The 19,570-nt window shown below is 37.9% G+C and overlaps 1 protein-coding gene across 1 annotated transcript in view; it reads left to right on the top strand.

Annotated features, from left to right (window-relative positions):
- LOC136877482 (condensin complex subunit 2) overlaps positions 1 to 19,570 on the top strand; it is a 204,642-nt gene that overhangs the window by 159,637 nt on the left and 25,435 nt on the right. Inside the window, exon 10 of the mRNA XM_067151574.2 lies at positions 12,616 to 12,751. Coding sequence (XP_067007675.1) covers positions 12,616 to 12,751 — 136 coding nt within the window. The remainder of the gene's footprint in view (positions 1 to 12,615; positions 12,752 to 19,570) is intronic.

Genomic DNA, 19,570 nt, shown 5'->3' with positions numbered 1-19,570 from the left:
CGCTTTTATCTTGATCGCATTAGGTCTTATCCCTTCTCCTTCAATAACGTGTCCTACGAATAATATCTGTGCTTGACAGATTTTCGATTTTGCAGAGGTTATGTATAGAAAAGACACCTCCATCACTTCAAGACCACGCACAATAGCACTAACATCTTACACAGTACCAATATAATTAACAGTAACAACAAGTACAATCAATCAGGAGTATACCGTATCAGATGTAACGATTGTGAAACCAGCTATGTTGAATGTACCGGTAGAAACTTCACAATCCGATGTAATGAACACTTAAATGCCGTAAAACATAATAATTTTTCTGCAATAGGCCAGCACATCGAAGAATATAAACACAGCTTCACGAACATCGCAAATGACATGAAAATATTAAATATAAATCCTAAAGGCCCCTTGCTCAATATAACAGAAGAGTTTTACATATTGTTAGACCAATATGCCAATCCCAATTACAATATAAATGAAATTACAGAAAAAACCACTACCATTTTCAATAAAGCCATCCCTGCTTTAAAAAATGACTATCTCAGAGCAATAAAAAACGGAACATAACACGCGCCATAGTACCGTCGAATGACACATCCAGCTCCGCCCCTACCCTCACAACAGCAACTCTCCCTACCCCTTTATCCATTCCCCTTGCAGCAGCAGACACAAACCTAAGGGGAAAGCGATACAGTACACGCCAAGCTCTCAAATCCAACGCGACCCAACCACGTCAGCAATAGTAAGTACACATTCACTTAACACACACACATGTAGGCATTCCTTCAGCTTATAACCCTACTTTATTTTTGTCTTCCACAGATAATATATATCAGCATACAGTTATAGACGAGGAAGGAGCCATTATTCTGCAGCAAGAAAAACTTACGTACAATCAAGACCACAACTTCCTCCAATACTTAAAGATAATATTCCACTCACAACTGCACATACTTACCTCCGTCTATATAACTGGATTTTTTTAACAATAGAAGCTTTCCACCACACACATAAGTGGAGACATTTAAATATACAATAAGACTTCCTAAGAGAGCTACAGCATTGCCTATGAACACAAGCACTGAATTATTACAATATTGGACTCAAACGAGAACATAGATACACACAAGACACATACATTCATTTCTATGAAATGTTTTATATTAATTATTTTAAAGGATTTTAACATGTACTATGTATTTTAATGTGTTTAATGTATTTGTAATTGAAATTTAGACCTAAGTTAGGTTTTATAAACAAATTCTAGTCCTGATAGAAATAGCTCCATACCTAAGTACCTGAATTATAATATATAACCATTTTATATTCAACATGCCCAATTTGGACACTTAGACATGATGCTTCCTTATGGCATCTCCCTTAACCCTTTGGATGCCGACCCATAATAGGTCATCATATGCATAGAATGCCAAGCATGTTTCAATGGATATTGCACCACTGTATAAAATATTTTATTTACGTCTCATTTTAAAAGATATGGAGGTAAAATTCGGTATGTGAGCTTGATATACTCCAAGGAATATAAACATACGACTTGCATTTCAAAAAAAAAAAATTCGTGGAATAATGTGCACAAAAATATTATTACTTTTTATTTAAAAAATGGAAAAACATAATTTGAAATTAATTAGCACATTTTACACTAAACCCAAAGTGACTAAGTGAAGATATTTAATCTTAACTCATATCTGGGATCATATATACCAATTTATGTTGTTAATGTAGGTCTACTTTACAATTTATAAACTAACTTCCAAAAACATTGAACATGTGGAGAGAAAGACACGAACAGTGTAACCTGGCAACGATTGAATATTTTATGAATTTTGAGAGAGTAATAGTTATCATTTGAGAGAACTGTGTCTAGTAGCAGTATTTGTTACTACAGAACAGTTCAGAAGATCAGAACAACATACAAAATCAACTAATAGTGTCAGAAATGAAAGTGTAAAGAACAGATTGAAATATTCTATGGGCGGAGCATCAGATTGAGGTAGGCCTACGTGTTTAGGCCCTGGGATTTGATAAAAATGGTGGGGATGGACAACATTACTTTCAGGGAATATGCATTCAGTCCAAAAATCATCTAATTCACTGACACTGTCATTTTCATTAGCACTGTCACTATAACTCTTTGACACTGCACGAAATGTTGTAAGCCCATTAGCCAATGGCACGGCTCCATCATTCTCTGGTGCGCTACCTGAAGACCCCAAAAATATCATAATCATCATTTTCGATAAAATTAGAGTCGCTTACATCTTCAAAGCAACCCAAAAGTTCCTCAATTTCTTCTCCCGAATTAGGCCTACGTGACGACATGCCTTGTTGTGATAATTGTACTATTTATAACTTTACTACAACTTAAATAAATTGCTAGGTAATTATAACTGCAGTAGAAATAATAATAAACGTAATATATTACGATAAATAACTCAAATGCGTCAATTAGAACGTAAAATTATTGAAAACAAGTCACAACAAGCGGACATAAACAAACAAGGAGGCTGCCATATTGGATCATAGATTTCAAGCGCTCACAGATCATACACTCGCAATCGACGATTAAATTAGCAAAAATGAAGCTATGTCAGTGTCATCTAATGACATAAGAAGGAATTACAAACATTCTACCTTCTTTCTACTTGATTTGTGACGCAATCAAGCGCCTTACTACATAACTACACCACTTATAAGAGGGTGCCGATTGAATCGGCATCCTGGCATTTTTCGTACAGAATGTAAGTGCCGATGCATCGGCATCTTGGCACTGTAAGAGTTAAGAAAAGGACATACCAACTAATGCTTGACACAAATATAAAGGTATTCATGTACAGCTGATGATGACTATTTAAAAGTCGAAACCAGTCCTGTAAGCTAATTCCTACAATAATAAAATTGTATTGATAAGGTGGAACCTTTTCTTGTCTATACATACGTGAACTATCAATACGGAAATGAAACTAGTAAATTAAGATATTTGCGGAGGTTAGACGAGCGAAGCAGAGAATATGGTCTTGAAATCAACAATAAAAAGACCAGAGTGTTGATTGTAGACCGTTTTAATAACAACAGACCTGCCATAATTCGGCTTTGAGCATCTAGGATCTATCGTCACAAATAGAGACTGTGAACCTGAGATCCGCAAGCATATTGTGATTGCGAGAAATTCAACAGCAAAACTTTCTCGCATCTGGAAGGACACCTCCATCACTTCCAAGACCTTTTTAACACTGCAAATAAATCCATCTATTATTTAAACCTCCCTGCACCGGGCGAGTTGGCCGTGCGCGTAGAGGCGCGCGGTTGTGAGCTTGCATCCGGGAGATAGTAGGTTCAAATCCCACTATCGGCAGCCCTGAAGATGGTTTTCCGTGGTTTCCCATTTTCACACCAGGCAAATGCTGGGGCTGTACTTTAATTAAGGCCACGGCCGCTTCCTTCCAACTCCCAGGCCTTTCCTATCCCATTGTCGCCAAAGACCTATCTGTGTCGGTGCGACGTAAAGCCCCTAGCAAAAAAAAAAACCTCCCTGTAAGAAGAGGACAGTGAATGCAAATGGGTATTATTTTCAAATGAGCTGAGCTCGAGAGTCCATTATAGCATACGATTCTTTCAGTGTAGCGTGGCTCACTGTATATCTCGCTACAGTGAGCCGATAAGGAGCCGTGCGTATCTTGTGTCTCACTGAGCCAGCTCGTTCACGATTCTTTCCGTGTGCCATGGCTCACTGTATGTCTCGTTGCAGCGGAAGCTCGGCTCCCCGTCAACGTCCAGTGAGTGCGCCACTCAGCACTGTCCGCTGGGAGTAAGCTGAATCGTGTGCCGTGAGCTCGCCGTTCCTGTGAATCGATTCACTCGGACACTTGAATGAATCGATACACTGCTTCGAATCATGCATTCAGTAGCCAACACTACTCCCCATGAGCTTGGCTGTTCGCAACACCACCAGGAAGATTTCCTTTTACATTGAGAAGATGTTCAAAATATTCCCTCCACCTCTCCAGTGATTCCCTGGGGTCTATTATGAGTTCACCTGATTTACTCAAAACACTGTTCATTTCCTTTTTCCCTCCCGTCCTAAGATTCGCTTGCAGACAGATTTCACTTTCTCTACTCTAGGCCTAGAGATACTTAGTTCACTACAGATCAGATAGTTGTCTGTATCATCGAAAAATCCCCGGAAAACGCGTATATTCCTAACAGATTTCCTGAATTCGAAGTCATTAATTAAGATATAGTCTATTATGGATCTGTTACCCCTAGCCTCCCATGTGTAGCAGTGAATAGCCTTATGCTTGAAGAATGTATTCGTAACTGCTAAACCCATACTAGCACAGAAGTCCAGCAAACGCTTCCCGTTCCCATTAGTTTCCATATCTTAACACATTTACCAGTCACCCTTTCGTATCCTTCAGTTCTATTCCCAACTCTCGCATTGAAATCGCCCATTAGCACTATTCTTTCCTTGCTGTTGACCCTGACCACGATGTCACTCAATGCTTCATAAAACTTGTCAACTTCATCCTCATTTGCACCCTCACATGGTGAATACACGGACACAATTCTAGTCCTAATTCCTCCAACTGACAAATCTACCCACATCATTCGCTCATTTACGTGCCTAACAGAAACTATGTTGCATGCAAATTGTATTCCTGATAAACATCCCTACCCTAGACTCTGCCCTTCCCTTTCTAACACCCGTCAAGTATACTTTATAATCTCCTATATTTTTCTCGTTATCTCCCCTTACCCGAATATCACTTACTCCTAGCACATCCAGATGCATCCTCTTTGCTGGCTCAGCCAGTTCTACCTTCTTTCTTCCATAAGCCCCATTAATATTGATAGTTCCCCATCGAATTCCATTTTGTTCGCCAAGTTGTTTCCAAGGAGTCCCTTGCCTGTCAAATGGGAGTGGGACTCCGTTACTCCCATAGGTCCGAGGCTTGCTTAAAATGTTCTGAGCTTGGTAAATTCATGAAGCAGGACGCTACCTTACTTACACTTAGTCCAAGTGAGGCTCTCTCCTTTAACGGGTTATGGACCACCAGTGAATTTTATAGTCCTAGCTGTCTGAGCACAAGGAGGGCCATGACTCAGAATATTTCCGAGATGTCCAGTCCCATTTCATAGCAACTGGTATCCCGACTATCAGGACCACTTACTAGGCCACTCAGCCGTTGCCCATGGTTCACGTACCCACACCATGAACCGTATCACTTACTATCTGGAAAATAATTCAGTGGAGGTAGGATACCCCTAGCACACAGAGGAGGGGTTGAAATGTAAACATATTAAAAAACTACCTATATTGGTGTCAAATTCACAGTTTTTGGGGTCGCTACGCTTATTGGTGACAGTCCCAATGACAGCAGAAATCGTGTAGATCATACCTGTAGCACGACGCATAAATACTTTCAGTTATCGCTTCATTTTATTGTTTGTTTGATGGGATCACATATTTTCCTTAAAATCTGGGTGTCACAAGGACAAAGTTTAATGCAAAATAAAATACAATAGGGTGTCGATAATCCAAGGTAATTGAAGGGAAGGTACCTCGGATTTGGAATAACTCGGGCTACACAGAGCAACACAGGGAAAATCGTAAAAACGCAAAACAATTTGGCGATGATTGAAGCTAACGTCCTGTATTGTCATTTTTTACAGTGTTATGGCATGGATTAAGGTTATTGTTTGAAAGTTGTCTTTAGTTGACTTCTGTTTCTGAATGTTGCGTCGTTTCTGTGCAGCAATGTCACGCCATCTCTTGAAGAACAGGGTGTCAGCAGGAGTTGCCTCTGATGGTTGTTCTACCTAGTATAGTGCCACCTCCAACTTAGTGAGACCCTCGCTATGAGACATATTTGGTGCTGTTTCTACTAAAGCTTCTTTCTTGCTATCTTCTCTTGGTTCATTCAACATTTCAACGATTGATGCGTCTGTAAGTTCATACTGTTCATCACTCTTCATCCATTCCATAACTTTGATTTTGCTAGCATTTTAACATCTGGGTATCTGTGAGATTAGATCTGACAAGTTTGGTATGTCATCATCATTGCTGTCATCGGAGTTACTGTCAGCAGAGACAGCACTTCTTAAACTTTTCTTCCATGATTCTGTGAGTGTTTCTGATTTCACGTTGTCCCATGATTCTGTTAACCAGTATACTACGTCCCTTATGGTTATCTGTTTGAGGAAGTTCGTGATGTTTTCCTCACATTCTGTTGCTTCAAGGAGTGAATGTAGCAGGCAGTGATGATACTTTTATTCTTAAACTTCTTAAATTAGGGAGGAAACATGAAGCACAAATTTCATCATATACTAGTTCCTGTTCATCTGGACGTGGCCCTGCATTTTCCAGCAATAAAACTGCTTTAATAGGCAGACCCTTCTTTCTCAAAAAGTTTTAGTTTCAGGCACGACAACAAACACGCATGATCTCAGTAAAGGGGAGGCACAATACAATGACATGGCAGGAATAAGCAGGGAATGAAAAGCTGTAGAAAACTCATTTTAAAATTAAGAAAAGAAGAAATCAAATAACACTTGGATTCAATGGAACCTGTGATTTGCGAGACTCTCGTGTAATCTAAACATAGAACTTAAAATTAGACACACAACAGTAACTCTAAAACTACAAAATAGTTCATAAAATATCCATCAATGTCACAATGAAGAAATCTACAAAAATTCACATTATGAACAGGTAATACAAATCCTAAAAGCAAATATTCCAAAAAGTACCTGGGCAATGCTGGGTACTACATCTAGTCAAATAATATATCCTAGAGCACTCTCTGGATATCCTTGAACTTCAATACAGAGGTTCAAGAAGTTCTGTCCAGACATTTTCCCATGATATTGAGACAGATTAAAAATTTAAATGAACCTGTTTTTGACTTTTGTGTAATGAAAATCCACAGCCTGTTTCCAGCCATTCGACGAGGTCAAAAATGGAATGAATGAAGTCCCCATCTAGCGCCAAGGATAGGAATTGTGTCGCACTCCTCTGGGGCGATGGTTAGTGAATGACAGATGAAACTAATTGATATTGGAGTGTTGCTGGCGTGAAATATGACAGGGAAAACCGGAGTACCCGGAGAAAAAACTGTCCCGCCCCCGCTTTGTCCAGCACAAATCTCACAGGGAGTGACCGGGATTTGAACCATGGAACCCAGCAGTGAGAGGCTGCCGCCAGAGCCACGGAGGCTCCGACTTTTGTGGACCTAATCCGAAATAAATACGAAGTATGAGGTCAACATTCGAAGTGTACGAACAAAATTATAATATACCAGCTGATGTACCCATGCTTTGCTACGGGATTCTCAGAAATACTGTCTTTGTGGTTTTCGTAACTGAAGTCAGCTTAGGCCGTTACAAAAATGTCGGTAGGAATGTAGCGATTAGAAGCAATGTTATCATATAAAATACTCGATCAAACGAAAAACCGCACATTTTCTCCTTTTAACGAACAGTCCTATGGTGCCGATCTAACAGCTCTAAGTTCCAGTGCTGGAATGACCAGGCCGCAGACAGCTGTGAACACTCCTCTGTCATTATTCCATTAAATATGCACACTGCTCATTCCAATCAGTGCCTCAGAGTAGGGACTGAATAGTTTGCATGCTATGATGAACCAGTTTGTTACGTACCAATAGTATCAGAAAATTTATGAACCAAGGAATGGCATGCTAAAGAAGAAAGTTAACTAACTCCCCACCTACTTCCCGCCAATATTCAGACAGGCTGTTATACTCGGTCGACTGGGCGAGTTGACCGTGCGATTAGGGGCGCGCAGCTGTGAGCTTGCATCCGGGAGGTGATGGGTTCAAACCCCACTGTCGACAGCCCTGAAGATGGTTTTCCGTGGCCTCCCATTTTCACAGCAGGCAAAGGCTGGGGCTGTACCGTAATTAAGGCCAGGGCGGCTTCATTCCCACTCCTAGCCCTTTCCTATCCCATCATCGCCATAAGACCTATCTGTGCCGGTGGACATAAAGCATATTAAGAAAAAAATACTCTCTATACAGCAGTACTCGTATCTATCGGAGATAAGTGGCAACAGAGACACAAAGCACATCACAACAAACAATGGTCAATGTAACGTTATTGTTGATCAGTGTTATGAGCTTTCTGTATTGTAGGCCTTCACATTTAGTTTTCTTTCGACTCTGTGATATTAGGACGTCTTACAAAATTATTTATAGTGTAGACTGTAGTTCCTTATTCCCCAACTTACTGATTTTCTTCTTCTTTCTTCGATTTTGGCCATGTAATAACCACGGAAAATAAACCTGTGCATTCATCTTAATCCTTCTTTTCTTGACTTCCAATAGCTATTCATCCTTTCACTGTGGTGTTTCCTCCTGTCTTGTGTCCAGATTTTATTATCTTTCCTCTTTTTCTTCTCCTGGAAACCATTGAAATTTTGTATCAATCTTCTGAAAGTTGTTCTGTCTTGTATTATATACCGATTTTCACTAAATTCTGTTTACCCATTTTCTCGTGACTCGGCGCTGGTATGGACTTAAGCAATAAAAATCCAAATTCATGAATATCTCTGTTATCATAGCCGGTACGGTAAAAGTGTATAGGACATAAATGATCGGAAATTTAATTCTATATAACTTTGGTTATGTAGTATTTGTCGATAGGACCACCTATAACAAACTACCATTTAACCCTGTGTTAATAAAATTATTTTTAGCCTAGATTATAGCGACTTATTCCCAGACTTTTCAGACTGATTTTCATCAAGATAGGGTCTTTAATAACATAAATACAGTATTTGAGAATTAAATTGTAGGCCTTCCTCTAAAGTACCATTTCTCTCAGCGTGAATACGAGTATTTATAGCCTGGATTGTAGTGACTTATTCCCTGACTGTATTTACCAATTTTCATTAAGATAGGACCACTAATAACATAAATATTTGAGAATTAAAATTTAGGCCTTCCCCTAAACTACCATTTCTCTCAGCGTGAATACGATTATTTATAGCCTAGATTGTAACGACCTATTCCCAGAATTTATACCACTAATAACAAATATTTGAGAATTAAATTTTAGGCCTTCCCCTAAAGTACCATTTCTCTCAGCCTGAATAAGATTATTTATAGCCTATATTGTAACGACCTATTCCCGAACTTTACGTACCAATTTTCAATAAGATAGGGCCACTAATAACATAAATATGTGAGAATTAAATTTTAGGCCTTCCCCTAAACTACCATTTCCCTCAGCGTGAATAAGATTATTTATGGCCTAGATTGTAGCGGCCTATTCCCAAACTTAATATACCGATTTTCATTAAATTCTCATCAGCCGTTTTCTCGTGATGCTTGTACATACATACAGACAGACAGAAATTAAGGAAAATTAAAAAGTACATTTTCTTGTTACTATGGACACGACCGATACAGAAATACCATCCTTTTTAATTTCTGAGCAATGTTCAGACAAAACTCTTATTTTATATATATAGATTTATGGAAATTTCCTTTTACCAGATGCCTGCACCTCCTTTCTTGTAGATCATCTTGTACAAGAACTGAACCAGCTAGTATCGGTAATAGCCACGTAATATTAAATACTGTATCATTATCCAGTTGCCAGACTGAGTAACTTAGATGGTAGAACGCTGGCCTTCTGAGCTCAAGTTGACAAGTGGTATTTGTATTTGTAATTTGGTGGTATTTGAAGATGCTCAAGTACCTTGCCTCATGTCATTACATTTACTGACACATTAAAGAACTCCTGCAGGACAAATTTCAGCATCTTGGGGTCTCCGAAAACCATAAGAGTTGATAGTGAGACATGAAACCAGTAACATTGTTGTTGTTGCTGAGGAAAACGCTCCCGTTAAAAAGAGGAAAAAACATGCTTGGTGGAATGAGGAGTGCGATGCAGCGATTCAACACTGACACAAGGCATGATTGATTGATCAACAACGGAAAACAGAACAGTCACGCGAAGAACTTGTTACTGCTAGACGACATACGGCTAAAATCATCCGAAGGGTTAAGAGAAATTATCACACGGAGATGTTACATTCTATTGATGAAGCATTTACTCAACATAAGACAAGAGATTACTATAAAATATTTCGGCAATACCAAACAAATTATACTCCCTCAACACTCCTAATGAGAGATACTAATGGAAAACAGGCACATACTAATCAAGATAATGCGGAAATTTTAGCTACATACTTTGAGAACTTACTTAACAGTGAGGAACCTTCAGAATATCTGCAATATGACACACATCCAAAAAATAGGGTACCTTTAGAAAAGGTTACACCGCCCGTTAATAATGAAGTACGAGCAGCAATTGATTCCCTTAAAAATTATAAAGCACCGGGAGAGAACCAAATCGTCGCAGAGGTATGGAAGAATGCTAATGACCAAACCGTTCAGAATCTACATAAACATGTTATAGATATTTGGAATACTGCTACAATGCCTGAAGAGTGGAATATGGCAATAATTCAACCATTGCATAAAAAGGGCGATAGATCTGATCCAAATAATTATCGGGGAGTATCATTATTGGATATTACATATAAGATTTTATCTAAGATTATCTGTAACAGAATACAGGAACATCTTGACTGTGAACTAGGGGAATATCAAGGTGGATTTCGTCCAGGAAGAAGCTGCCGTGACCAAATCATCAGTTTAAAATGGATTATGAAACATCATAGATCTAGAAACAAAAATTTAGTTATTACGTTTGTTGATTTTCAAAAGGCGTATGATAGTATACATCGTGAATCACTGTTGAATGTCCTTCAGGAATTTGGTCTACATTCCAAACTTATTAGCCTGATTGGTATGACTCTTAAGAATACTCAATCTAAAGTTAGATTCAGAAATGAGTTATCTAAATCATTTGCAATTACAACAGGCCTCCGCCAGGGAGATGGACTTTTGCCATTATTGTTCATTTGTGTATTGGAAAAGGTCATGCGAGAGTGGACTAGTCCTCCAAAAGTCAAAATTGGAAAAAGTATCAAACTAAATTGCTTGCCATTCGCGGATGATCTTGCGATACTGGCAAATGGTTTCGAAGAGGCTAAAGTTCAATTGGAAGAACTTGCAAATGTAGCGAAAAAAAGTTGGATTACAAATTTCGTATGATAAAACAAAAATAATGCCTACTTTCAGAACTTTAAATTCAGAGCTATTATTAAATAATAATAAACGAATTGAAATTGTAAGTACATTTAAATATTTGGGTAAAAATCTCACTTGGAATTGCAATGAAAAACCATCAATAGAGAGCAGAATATATAAACTGAAGCAGGCACAACGGATAACTTGGCCTACATACAAAAAGAAATATCTTTCGATTAATGCTGAATTTAGGCATTATAACTCTGTTATTAAACCAGAAGCAACTTATGCTTGTGAAACATTATTTAAACTCAATACTAGATCAACAACAGAACGCTTACAACGAGTTGATCGAAGGATACTCAGAACGATCATAAACAAGAAACATCAGGTGGATGGACAGTGGAGATTGTTGCCGAATGAGGTTATCTATCGGGAAAGTGAGTCCATCACAGACACGATGGGAAAAAGAAGACTTGCCTTTTTTGTCATATATTTCGACTAAGTGATAACAGAGTTTTAAAACAATTATTTAATTATTTTTGGAATAGTAAATCAAAAAACAATTGGTTTAAAGAAGTTCAAAGTGATTTGGAAGAGTTGAATATTACCATGCAAACCATAGAAAACAGAGGCGAAAAAAGTATTTTGAAGAATAAATGCATCAGGCTTCCTCTGTACAATATGTTATAACGGATGCGGAGAGGGCAGCGAGGTCAACCAGACTCAAGACTTTTTGGGAGAAGAAAAGGAAGACAAATTTGTTGTAGTCTGATTTAAGTGCTCCAATGTGGGCGTAAACTCTGTAAATAAATAAATAAATTATTATTATTATTATTATTATTATTATTATTATTATTATTATTATTATTATTATTATTATTATTATTATTATTATTATTTTCATTTCAGACATCTACAGGGTGCGATTATGCAACTTCCATTGCTTTCTCAAGTTTGTTCTCCTTCCTCTTTCGCCAGTATTCCTTCATCCGTTGGCTTGCTTGTGCTCGTTCTTCTGCCGAGAGTACTCTATTCCTCCTCGTTTTCTCATCAGCTAGATCCTTCACCTCTGCAACTCTCTGCCTGAAGATTTTTCTGTTTGTTATATCTTGTGCCGTGATCTCACATTTTTTCTAAATCTCGGTGGACTTATTTTACCCATGGGACTTGTGTCTTCCTGTTCTCTTGGAAGGTGAGGATCCTGTTGGCGAGTCTCTCTGATCCCATCCTTTTAATATGTCCATAGAACGTTAATCTCCTCTTTTTCATTTATTATTATTTTTATAATATTGAGTTATTGAAGTTATTGAGTCTGTAATTATTATTATTATTATTATTTTTATCATCCATTTGATGGATGTTTGTCATGTTTTGCCTAAATTGGACTTATCTAATCACTTTTTAATATAATAATCACGCTAGTCTAATTTAGTTGCAAACAAATCCCTCTTCTGTTATTTTTCAGGTTGTTTCTGCGGAAATGTCATAGACTTCTAATGTCTGAGCAAAGTGAAAGGGTGTCCACTAATGAAGATAGAGATGTGGCAGAATATGATTATAACAATTTGAATGACAGCCAAGAATATTGTCCTGATGTTATGGTGAGATATGACTTTTCATCTTCCTTTGTACATGTATCAGTATTTCAACAGGCTAAAACCTGGTTAAATGGTGTGCTATAAATATAACCCATTTAGTTTAATTAATGGAAAGGAACAAATATGTGTCAAATCAATTCATATGTAGAGAGATAGGAACATGAAAAGGAACACATAATAGGATAAACTGATTGAGTGTTGATACCCAGCCTCCTGATGAAGGTGGGAAGCAGAAAGAAGCCCGTCGGGGGCTGAGAAGAAATAGACGGATGTTGAAGAACTTAGACTGATAAGGAAAGAGCTCATTTATTTGAAGAGAGCAGTGTAGCAGTGTTTGAAGATATGGTAATTGTCCTAATCCTTTTCAGTCTTCGTGTTTGTACTTGACTCCATGTTCTGTTGCTCCTTCAGGTTCTTCTGTGAATCAGTGGTAAAGTGTCAGCCTCCAGATCCCAAGACTGCACGTTTGATTTTTGAAGGCAGTAGAAAGTCTGTTAGGTACTCTTGTGTTGTACAAAGGGACATGTAAAAGATCTCTGGTGACCCACTTGATTTTCACCTGAAAAAGTTATAACTATTGGATGTGATGAGGATAGTGTTAGTCATACAGGCAAGTATACCAGAATGTACAATTACTATCACACATTTGTCGTGGTTTTGACATCATCAGAAAAAGGAATTATTTAACGAGGTTAATCCCATTCTTGCCTGACACAGTAGGTGTTCACTTGAAAAACATAAAACTTAGCCATAGATTACCCAACAGATATCCATTTTTCTGCCATTTGTTGGAGTAATATGAAGTGCCAGAATTGACGCACAGGCAGGCCAGAAGGCATCAGATCAAAATGCCTGCACTTAGTAAATGTACCTATATTTTTTGTATTATTATTATTATTCAATCAATCAATCATTACTGATCTGCATTTAGGGCAGTCGCCCAAAATAGGTGATATTATAAACCAATGAGCATCCTACATACCACTTAGTCGAGCAGCTCATCTCCTTTCTCCCAAGTCTTCCCAGCCCAAACTTTGCAACATTTTTGTAACGCTACTCTTTTGTCGGAAATCTCCCAGAACAAATCGAGCTGCTTTTCTTTGGATTTTTTTCCAGTTCTTGAATCAAGTAATCCTGGTGAGGGTCCCATACACTGGAACTACTTCCTATTCCCACACTCACCTGTTATTTTGCTTATCCTAGTATGTGTTTCTTTGTTTCTGTCTCTCTATATATGACATTAAAATATATTTCATGCACAAGAGACCCTTTAATATTGTGTTAGTGTAGAATATACAAGAAGGCAGTTAATGTCAGATACTCTTTAAGTGCCACATGCACACATATTGATATAACATGCTGTGCTCATTTTTGTAGCATCGTTTTGTAGGACTTGGGCACAAAAATATGACCTCAGCTATTCAGCTGAATTCCTCCTCTCCAGCAATCCCTTCTCTTGGGTTCTTCTCACTCCCTCTTATGGTCAGGTAGGATCAGGAACGGAAGGCAGACAGAAGGTAGGTCTGAGACGTGCAAGAGCGTCTCGTGCATTGGCGTGTAAGCAAAGTCGGTATCAGTTAAAGGAATGGATGTGGTGACAATAATGTGAATCATAAAGGCAAGTATACTGGAATGCATGATTATTACCGCATTTATTCATATTTTTGACAATAGATTGTGAGTGGACAGTTAAATTGACATCATTTTCAAAGGAATTCTTTAATGAGATTAATCCCATTTCTGTCTAACAATAGGGCACTATCTGTACATTGTTGAAGCTAGTAAACAAATAATGGCTGCTGGATTTCACAGTCAGTCGATGTTAAATGTAGCAAATTCCAACAAAACATTAAGTTAAAATTACCAACATAACTAAGAAACTAATAACAAACTCGGTATCGAATCTTGTAGAATTGCTCTGCAATTCGTCTAACAGAATGTTCTATAAAAATGAAGAAAATATGTCATTCTTTGTTTAACCCTTCGAGGGTTGGGTTTTCAAAGCAGTGACATACCCCACAATTTAGGTTTTGGCACGATCATAAATAAAGCCTCTTATGAATGACTCTAGAGGCACGTAATATATAGCTTTGTAAACGGTCAAGTCATACATGAAGAAGGGGAAAAATCACTAAAGATTCATGATTAATAACATTTTCTAGGGTGATATTTCAAAACATATGGTGGTGGGCACACATGTTGTTACAGTCTTTGCATTAATATATTGTTCTTTGGTTTTCTTTTTGGGCTAATTTTATCATTTTGAAGTCGGGAACTGTTATAATTGAAAGGAAGGAACTGTAGAATTGATTTATAATTTTTACAGAGCAAGAGCCGAGAAAATAAAGGAGTATAGATTAAGGTATCACAAGTTCGGTATTCTTGAAATGCTATTGTGTGTTCATGTACATGACCCTCGGCATAATTCCTAAAATCAATTCTGTCTTTTAACAAATACATCAGTCCATTTTTGTACTTAGGCTGAGGGAGGAGTTTCCAGATAATTATTTTCCTCAAACTATGAACCATACAAGTTTTGTGCCTCTTTGCAGATGGTGGTTGTAATTCTTGTTAGTCACTATCACTTATTCCTTCACCCTCGATTATGATATTTTCAGGAATGAAGTCGTCATCAACTTCTTCATCCATATAGGAAAAATCAGAATTCTCACTTACATCATTCATCAAAATTTCAAACACTTTCTCGCTATTAACCGACAACAAACAAAAGAACCCTCGGCTACTTCGGTTCGCGCAGCGTTTTTCGGTCATCCCGATGTTACCCGACGAATCAAGGACGAGCACGCGTGCAGCTGGCTGACAGACATGCCGGCTGTCAAGCTGGCGTAAACACATACTGCAAGTAGCTGCAGTCAGGCTCTTCGATTGAGGTTATTCTTTCATTAAAGCCGGAAATGCAATGCAATTAAAAGAACAAAAGTAAATGTAAAGTGGCCCAAAGTATTAAGCATTGAGTTTAATGGAACTGCTTACAATACCCAAGCTGTAAACCATATAAAAAAAATAACAAAATACATACTGTTCCAATAAGCGTACACACAGAGGACATAATATGAACAACACAAAATAACCGTCGAAGATGCTCTCTGCTACAGTCATGTATCTTTTCCAATTTTAACACACGCTTCAATTTGTCCAGTGTAGGTACAGTTTTTTCATGACGTAATATTCGCTTATTTTCCGACGTATCACATCTTTTTTGAAGTCGTCTGTTTCGATCCTTTTCTTGTGGACTGTTTTCTTGCCATAAGGTGTACGAAAATGCAAACGACCGTTGGCCATAGACGTCTTCCCTTCCGCTAAAATACATTTCACCAGTGACTTTGAAAGCCCTGTTGCTTCACTTGTTGAAGCCACTACATTATAATTCAGTTTATAAACTGTTTTCTGTTCTCGTAAGTAAGCAGCTAAATTATATACTATTTCTCTGGCTTGTCCGCTTACAGGCCGGCCAAATTTGCTACCAGACTTCGAAGTAGCAGCCATGACTACTGTACATTCAAATGACACGCTCACTAGAATAATATGGTACACAACACTATATAGCTGAAAGACTCGGCTGCTGTCAATTATTTCGCTGCTGAGCGGCTTTAGATGTGTGTGTGTTGGCATACCAGTTGCGCAACTGCCGATACTTCTAATTCTGTTTTTTACACAGTCAAGAATTTAGTTTATACACCTGGTTAATGTGCTCCGTAATGAGTAATGACCCTTGAAGGTTGCTAGGTAACACTGTTTAATACATAAATACATTTACCAATACAGTACACGCTACACGCGAAGGAATTATAGGACTACAATTACTACAACTAAAGAAAGAAATGTGAATAAAACTGACAAAACAAAGGCGCTAAAACGGATACAGAAGTGACAGCGAAACTCTTGTGTAACCGCGCTTCACAGTGTGCACAGCACGGTGGCCAGACAGCATGTGACCCCCTCCACTACTCCCTATGATGTCAGACATCCACTCGGAGAGAATGCGCGGGGAAGTGAGCTTTGCGCAGGTTCTTTTGTTAGTTGCAGGGTAATATCCAGTACTACTTCAGGACGACTGTGAGCAGCCATGTTCGTCAGCTAGCAGTTGATTCCCAGAAACCATAGACATTCACATAGAATAACTTTGACAGCACTTCTCTTGAGGATGTGAACAAGTGCGAGCTTTAGTAACATAGCCGACAGACGGCAGATAGCATATGTTTTTGAATCATTTCTCGAAGACACAGAGAAGCAAAGATATGACACTCAGAAATTCAACACGCAATATATCAGGCAGCTAGCGAGCGCCGTACTTTCTACTTATAAATGTCCCACATGCTCAAATGATGAATGGGATATCTACTAACTGATTTCCACAGGGGCACTACTGCCAGTAGGCAGGTTATATCAGAATATGAAGAGATAGCAACCGGACGGTCGCTCGCAGTATTTTCCTCAGCGCTAACTGTCTAATGCAACCCCTGGGATTAGTAAGCCTCATTTACAACCGCATAGTACTAGGCTGGTGTATATACTAGTGTACAGCAGCACTACATTTACTGTCTGCATTCGGCAATGGCTAGTGTGTTCAGCAATGACGAATACACAGGCATCATTTGAATTTGTGGAGAATCTGGTGAGAATGCAGCCGAAGCTCCAAACAGACGTCTGCCTTCTACACACGTATTTTGCCGAACAGTATTAGTTTTTGTTTCATACAAACAACTCTATTGGAATGTCTATCCGTGTATAAATGAATAAGCTATTAAATTTTATTTCCTGCACTTTTGTCATATTTATGCACCCTGTTATGGAACGTGTGCAATGAAATGACTACTGTTGTTCCACAACATCAACAATACAGCACATTGTAGCACTCCTTCGAAAACAAGTGATCAGGCATTTCAATGCATCACTAGTGCATGCGGGACAATTGTAAGTAGAAAGTACGGCACTCGCGAGGTGCCTGGTATTGCGTCGTAACTGCTGTGGCACTTCCTGCATTGGGTTAATAGTGTGTATTTTTAGTGGTTTGTTATAGTGTTTTATGTGTTATAATTAGTTTTCTCGACAGACTGAAAAGCCTTAAAGTCACATTAATGTATATTATTCATTCATCATTCCTTCCTATTTCTTCACATGACAAATATGGGTATAAGTCCGTCATTAGCGTACTTCCTCTTTGCAAGGTCAAAAAAAAAAAAAAGAATATAATATGGCTATTAAAGCATAAATTAATGTAAGGTTTCTGATAAAATTTGAAAGAAGTTCAATAATACGCACAAGCAAAACAGTGCCATGACAATTGACGACATACCACAATGCCATTCTGGACATAGTAAGATTCTTGAGAAAAAAAAAAAAAAATATATATATATATATATATATATTTTATAACAGAATACAGGGTCATCTTGACTGTGAACCAGGGGAATATCAAGGTGGATTTCGTCCAGGAAGAAGCTGCCCTGACCAAATCATCAGTTTAAAATGGATTATGAAACATCATAGATCTAGAAACAAAAATTTAGTTGTTACGTTTGTTGATTTTCAAAAGGCGTATGATAGTATACATCGTGAATCACTGTTGAATGTCCTTCAGGAATTTGGTCTACATTCCAAACTTATTAGCCTGATTGGTATGACTCTTAAGAATACTCAATCTAAAGTTAGATTCAGAAATGAGTTATCTAAATCATTTGCAATTACAACAGGCCTCCGCCAGGGAGATGGACTTTCGCCATTATTGTTCAATTGTGTATTGGAAAAGGTCATGCGAGAGTGGACTAAGGTATGTCCTCCAAAAGTCAAAATTGGAAAAAATATCAAACTAAATTGCTTGGCATTCGCGGATGATCTTGCGATACTGGCAAATGGTTTTGAAGAGGCTAAAGTTCAATTGGAAGAACTTGCAAATGTAGCGAAAAAAGTTGGATTGCAAATTTCTTATGATAAAACAAAAATAATGCCTACTTTCAGAACTTTAAATTCAGAGCTATTATTAAATAATAATAAACGAATTGAAATTGTAAGTACATTTAAATATTTGGGTGAAAATCTCACTTGGAATTGTAATGAAAAACCATCAGTAGAGAGCAGAATATATAAACTGAAGCAGGCACAATGGATAACTTGGCCTACATACAAAAAGAAATGTCTTTCGATTAATGCTAAATTTAGGCATTATAACTCTGTTATTAAACCAGAAGCAACTTATGCTTGTGAAACATTATTTAAACTCAATACTAGATCAACAACAGAACGCTTACAACGAGTTGATCGAAGGATACTCAGGACGATCATAAACAAGAAACATCAGGTGGATGGACAGTGGAAATTGTTGCCGAATGAGGTTATCTATCGGGAAAGTGAATCCATCACAGACAGGATGAGAAAAAGAAGACTTGCCTTTTTTGTCATATATTTCGACTAAGTGATAACGGAGTTTTAAAAGAATTACTTAATTACTTCAAAGTGATTTGGAGGAGTTGAATATTACCATGCAAAGCATAGAAAACAGAGGCGAGAGGCGAGTATTTTGAAGAATAAATGCATCAGGCTTCCTCTGACCACCGTACAGAGGAAACAATATGTTATAACGGATGCAGAGAGGGCAGCCAGGTCAACCAGACTCAAGACTTTTTGGGAGAAGAAAAGGAGGACAAATTTGTTGTAGTCTGATTTAAGTGCTCCAATGTGGGCATAAACTCTGTAAATAAATAATAGACTAACCATCTAATATATAGATATAAATATAATATAAATACTGTATATAGATTAACCTCCTAATCAATATGGATGTCAGGTCAGGCACATCCTGCT

Source organism: Anabrus simplex, chromosome 1 (genome assembly GCF_040414725.1).
Source record: "Anabrus simplex isolate iqAnaSimp1 chromosome 1, ASM4041472v1, whole genome shotgun sequence".
NCBI lineage: Eukaryota > Metazoa > Arthropoda > Insecta > Orthoptera > Tettigoniidae > Anabrus > Anabrus simplex.
The sequence above is the reverse complement of the archived record's forward strand: the minus strand, read 5'-3'. Positions and strand labels throughout refer to the sequence as shown.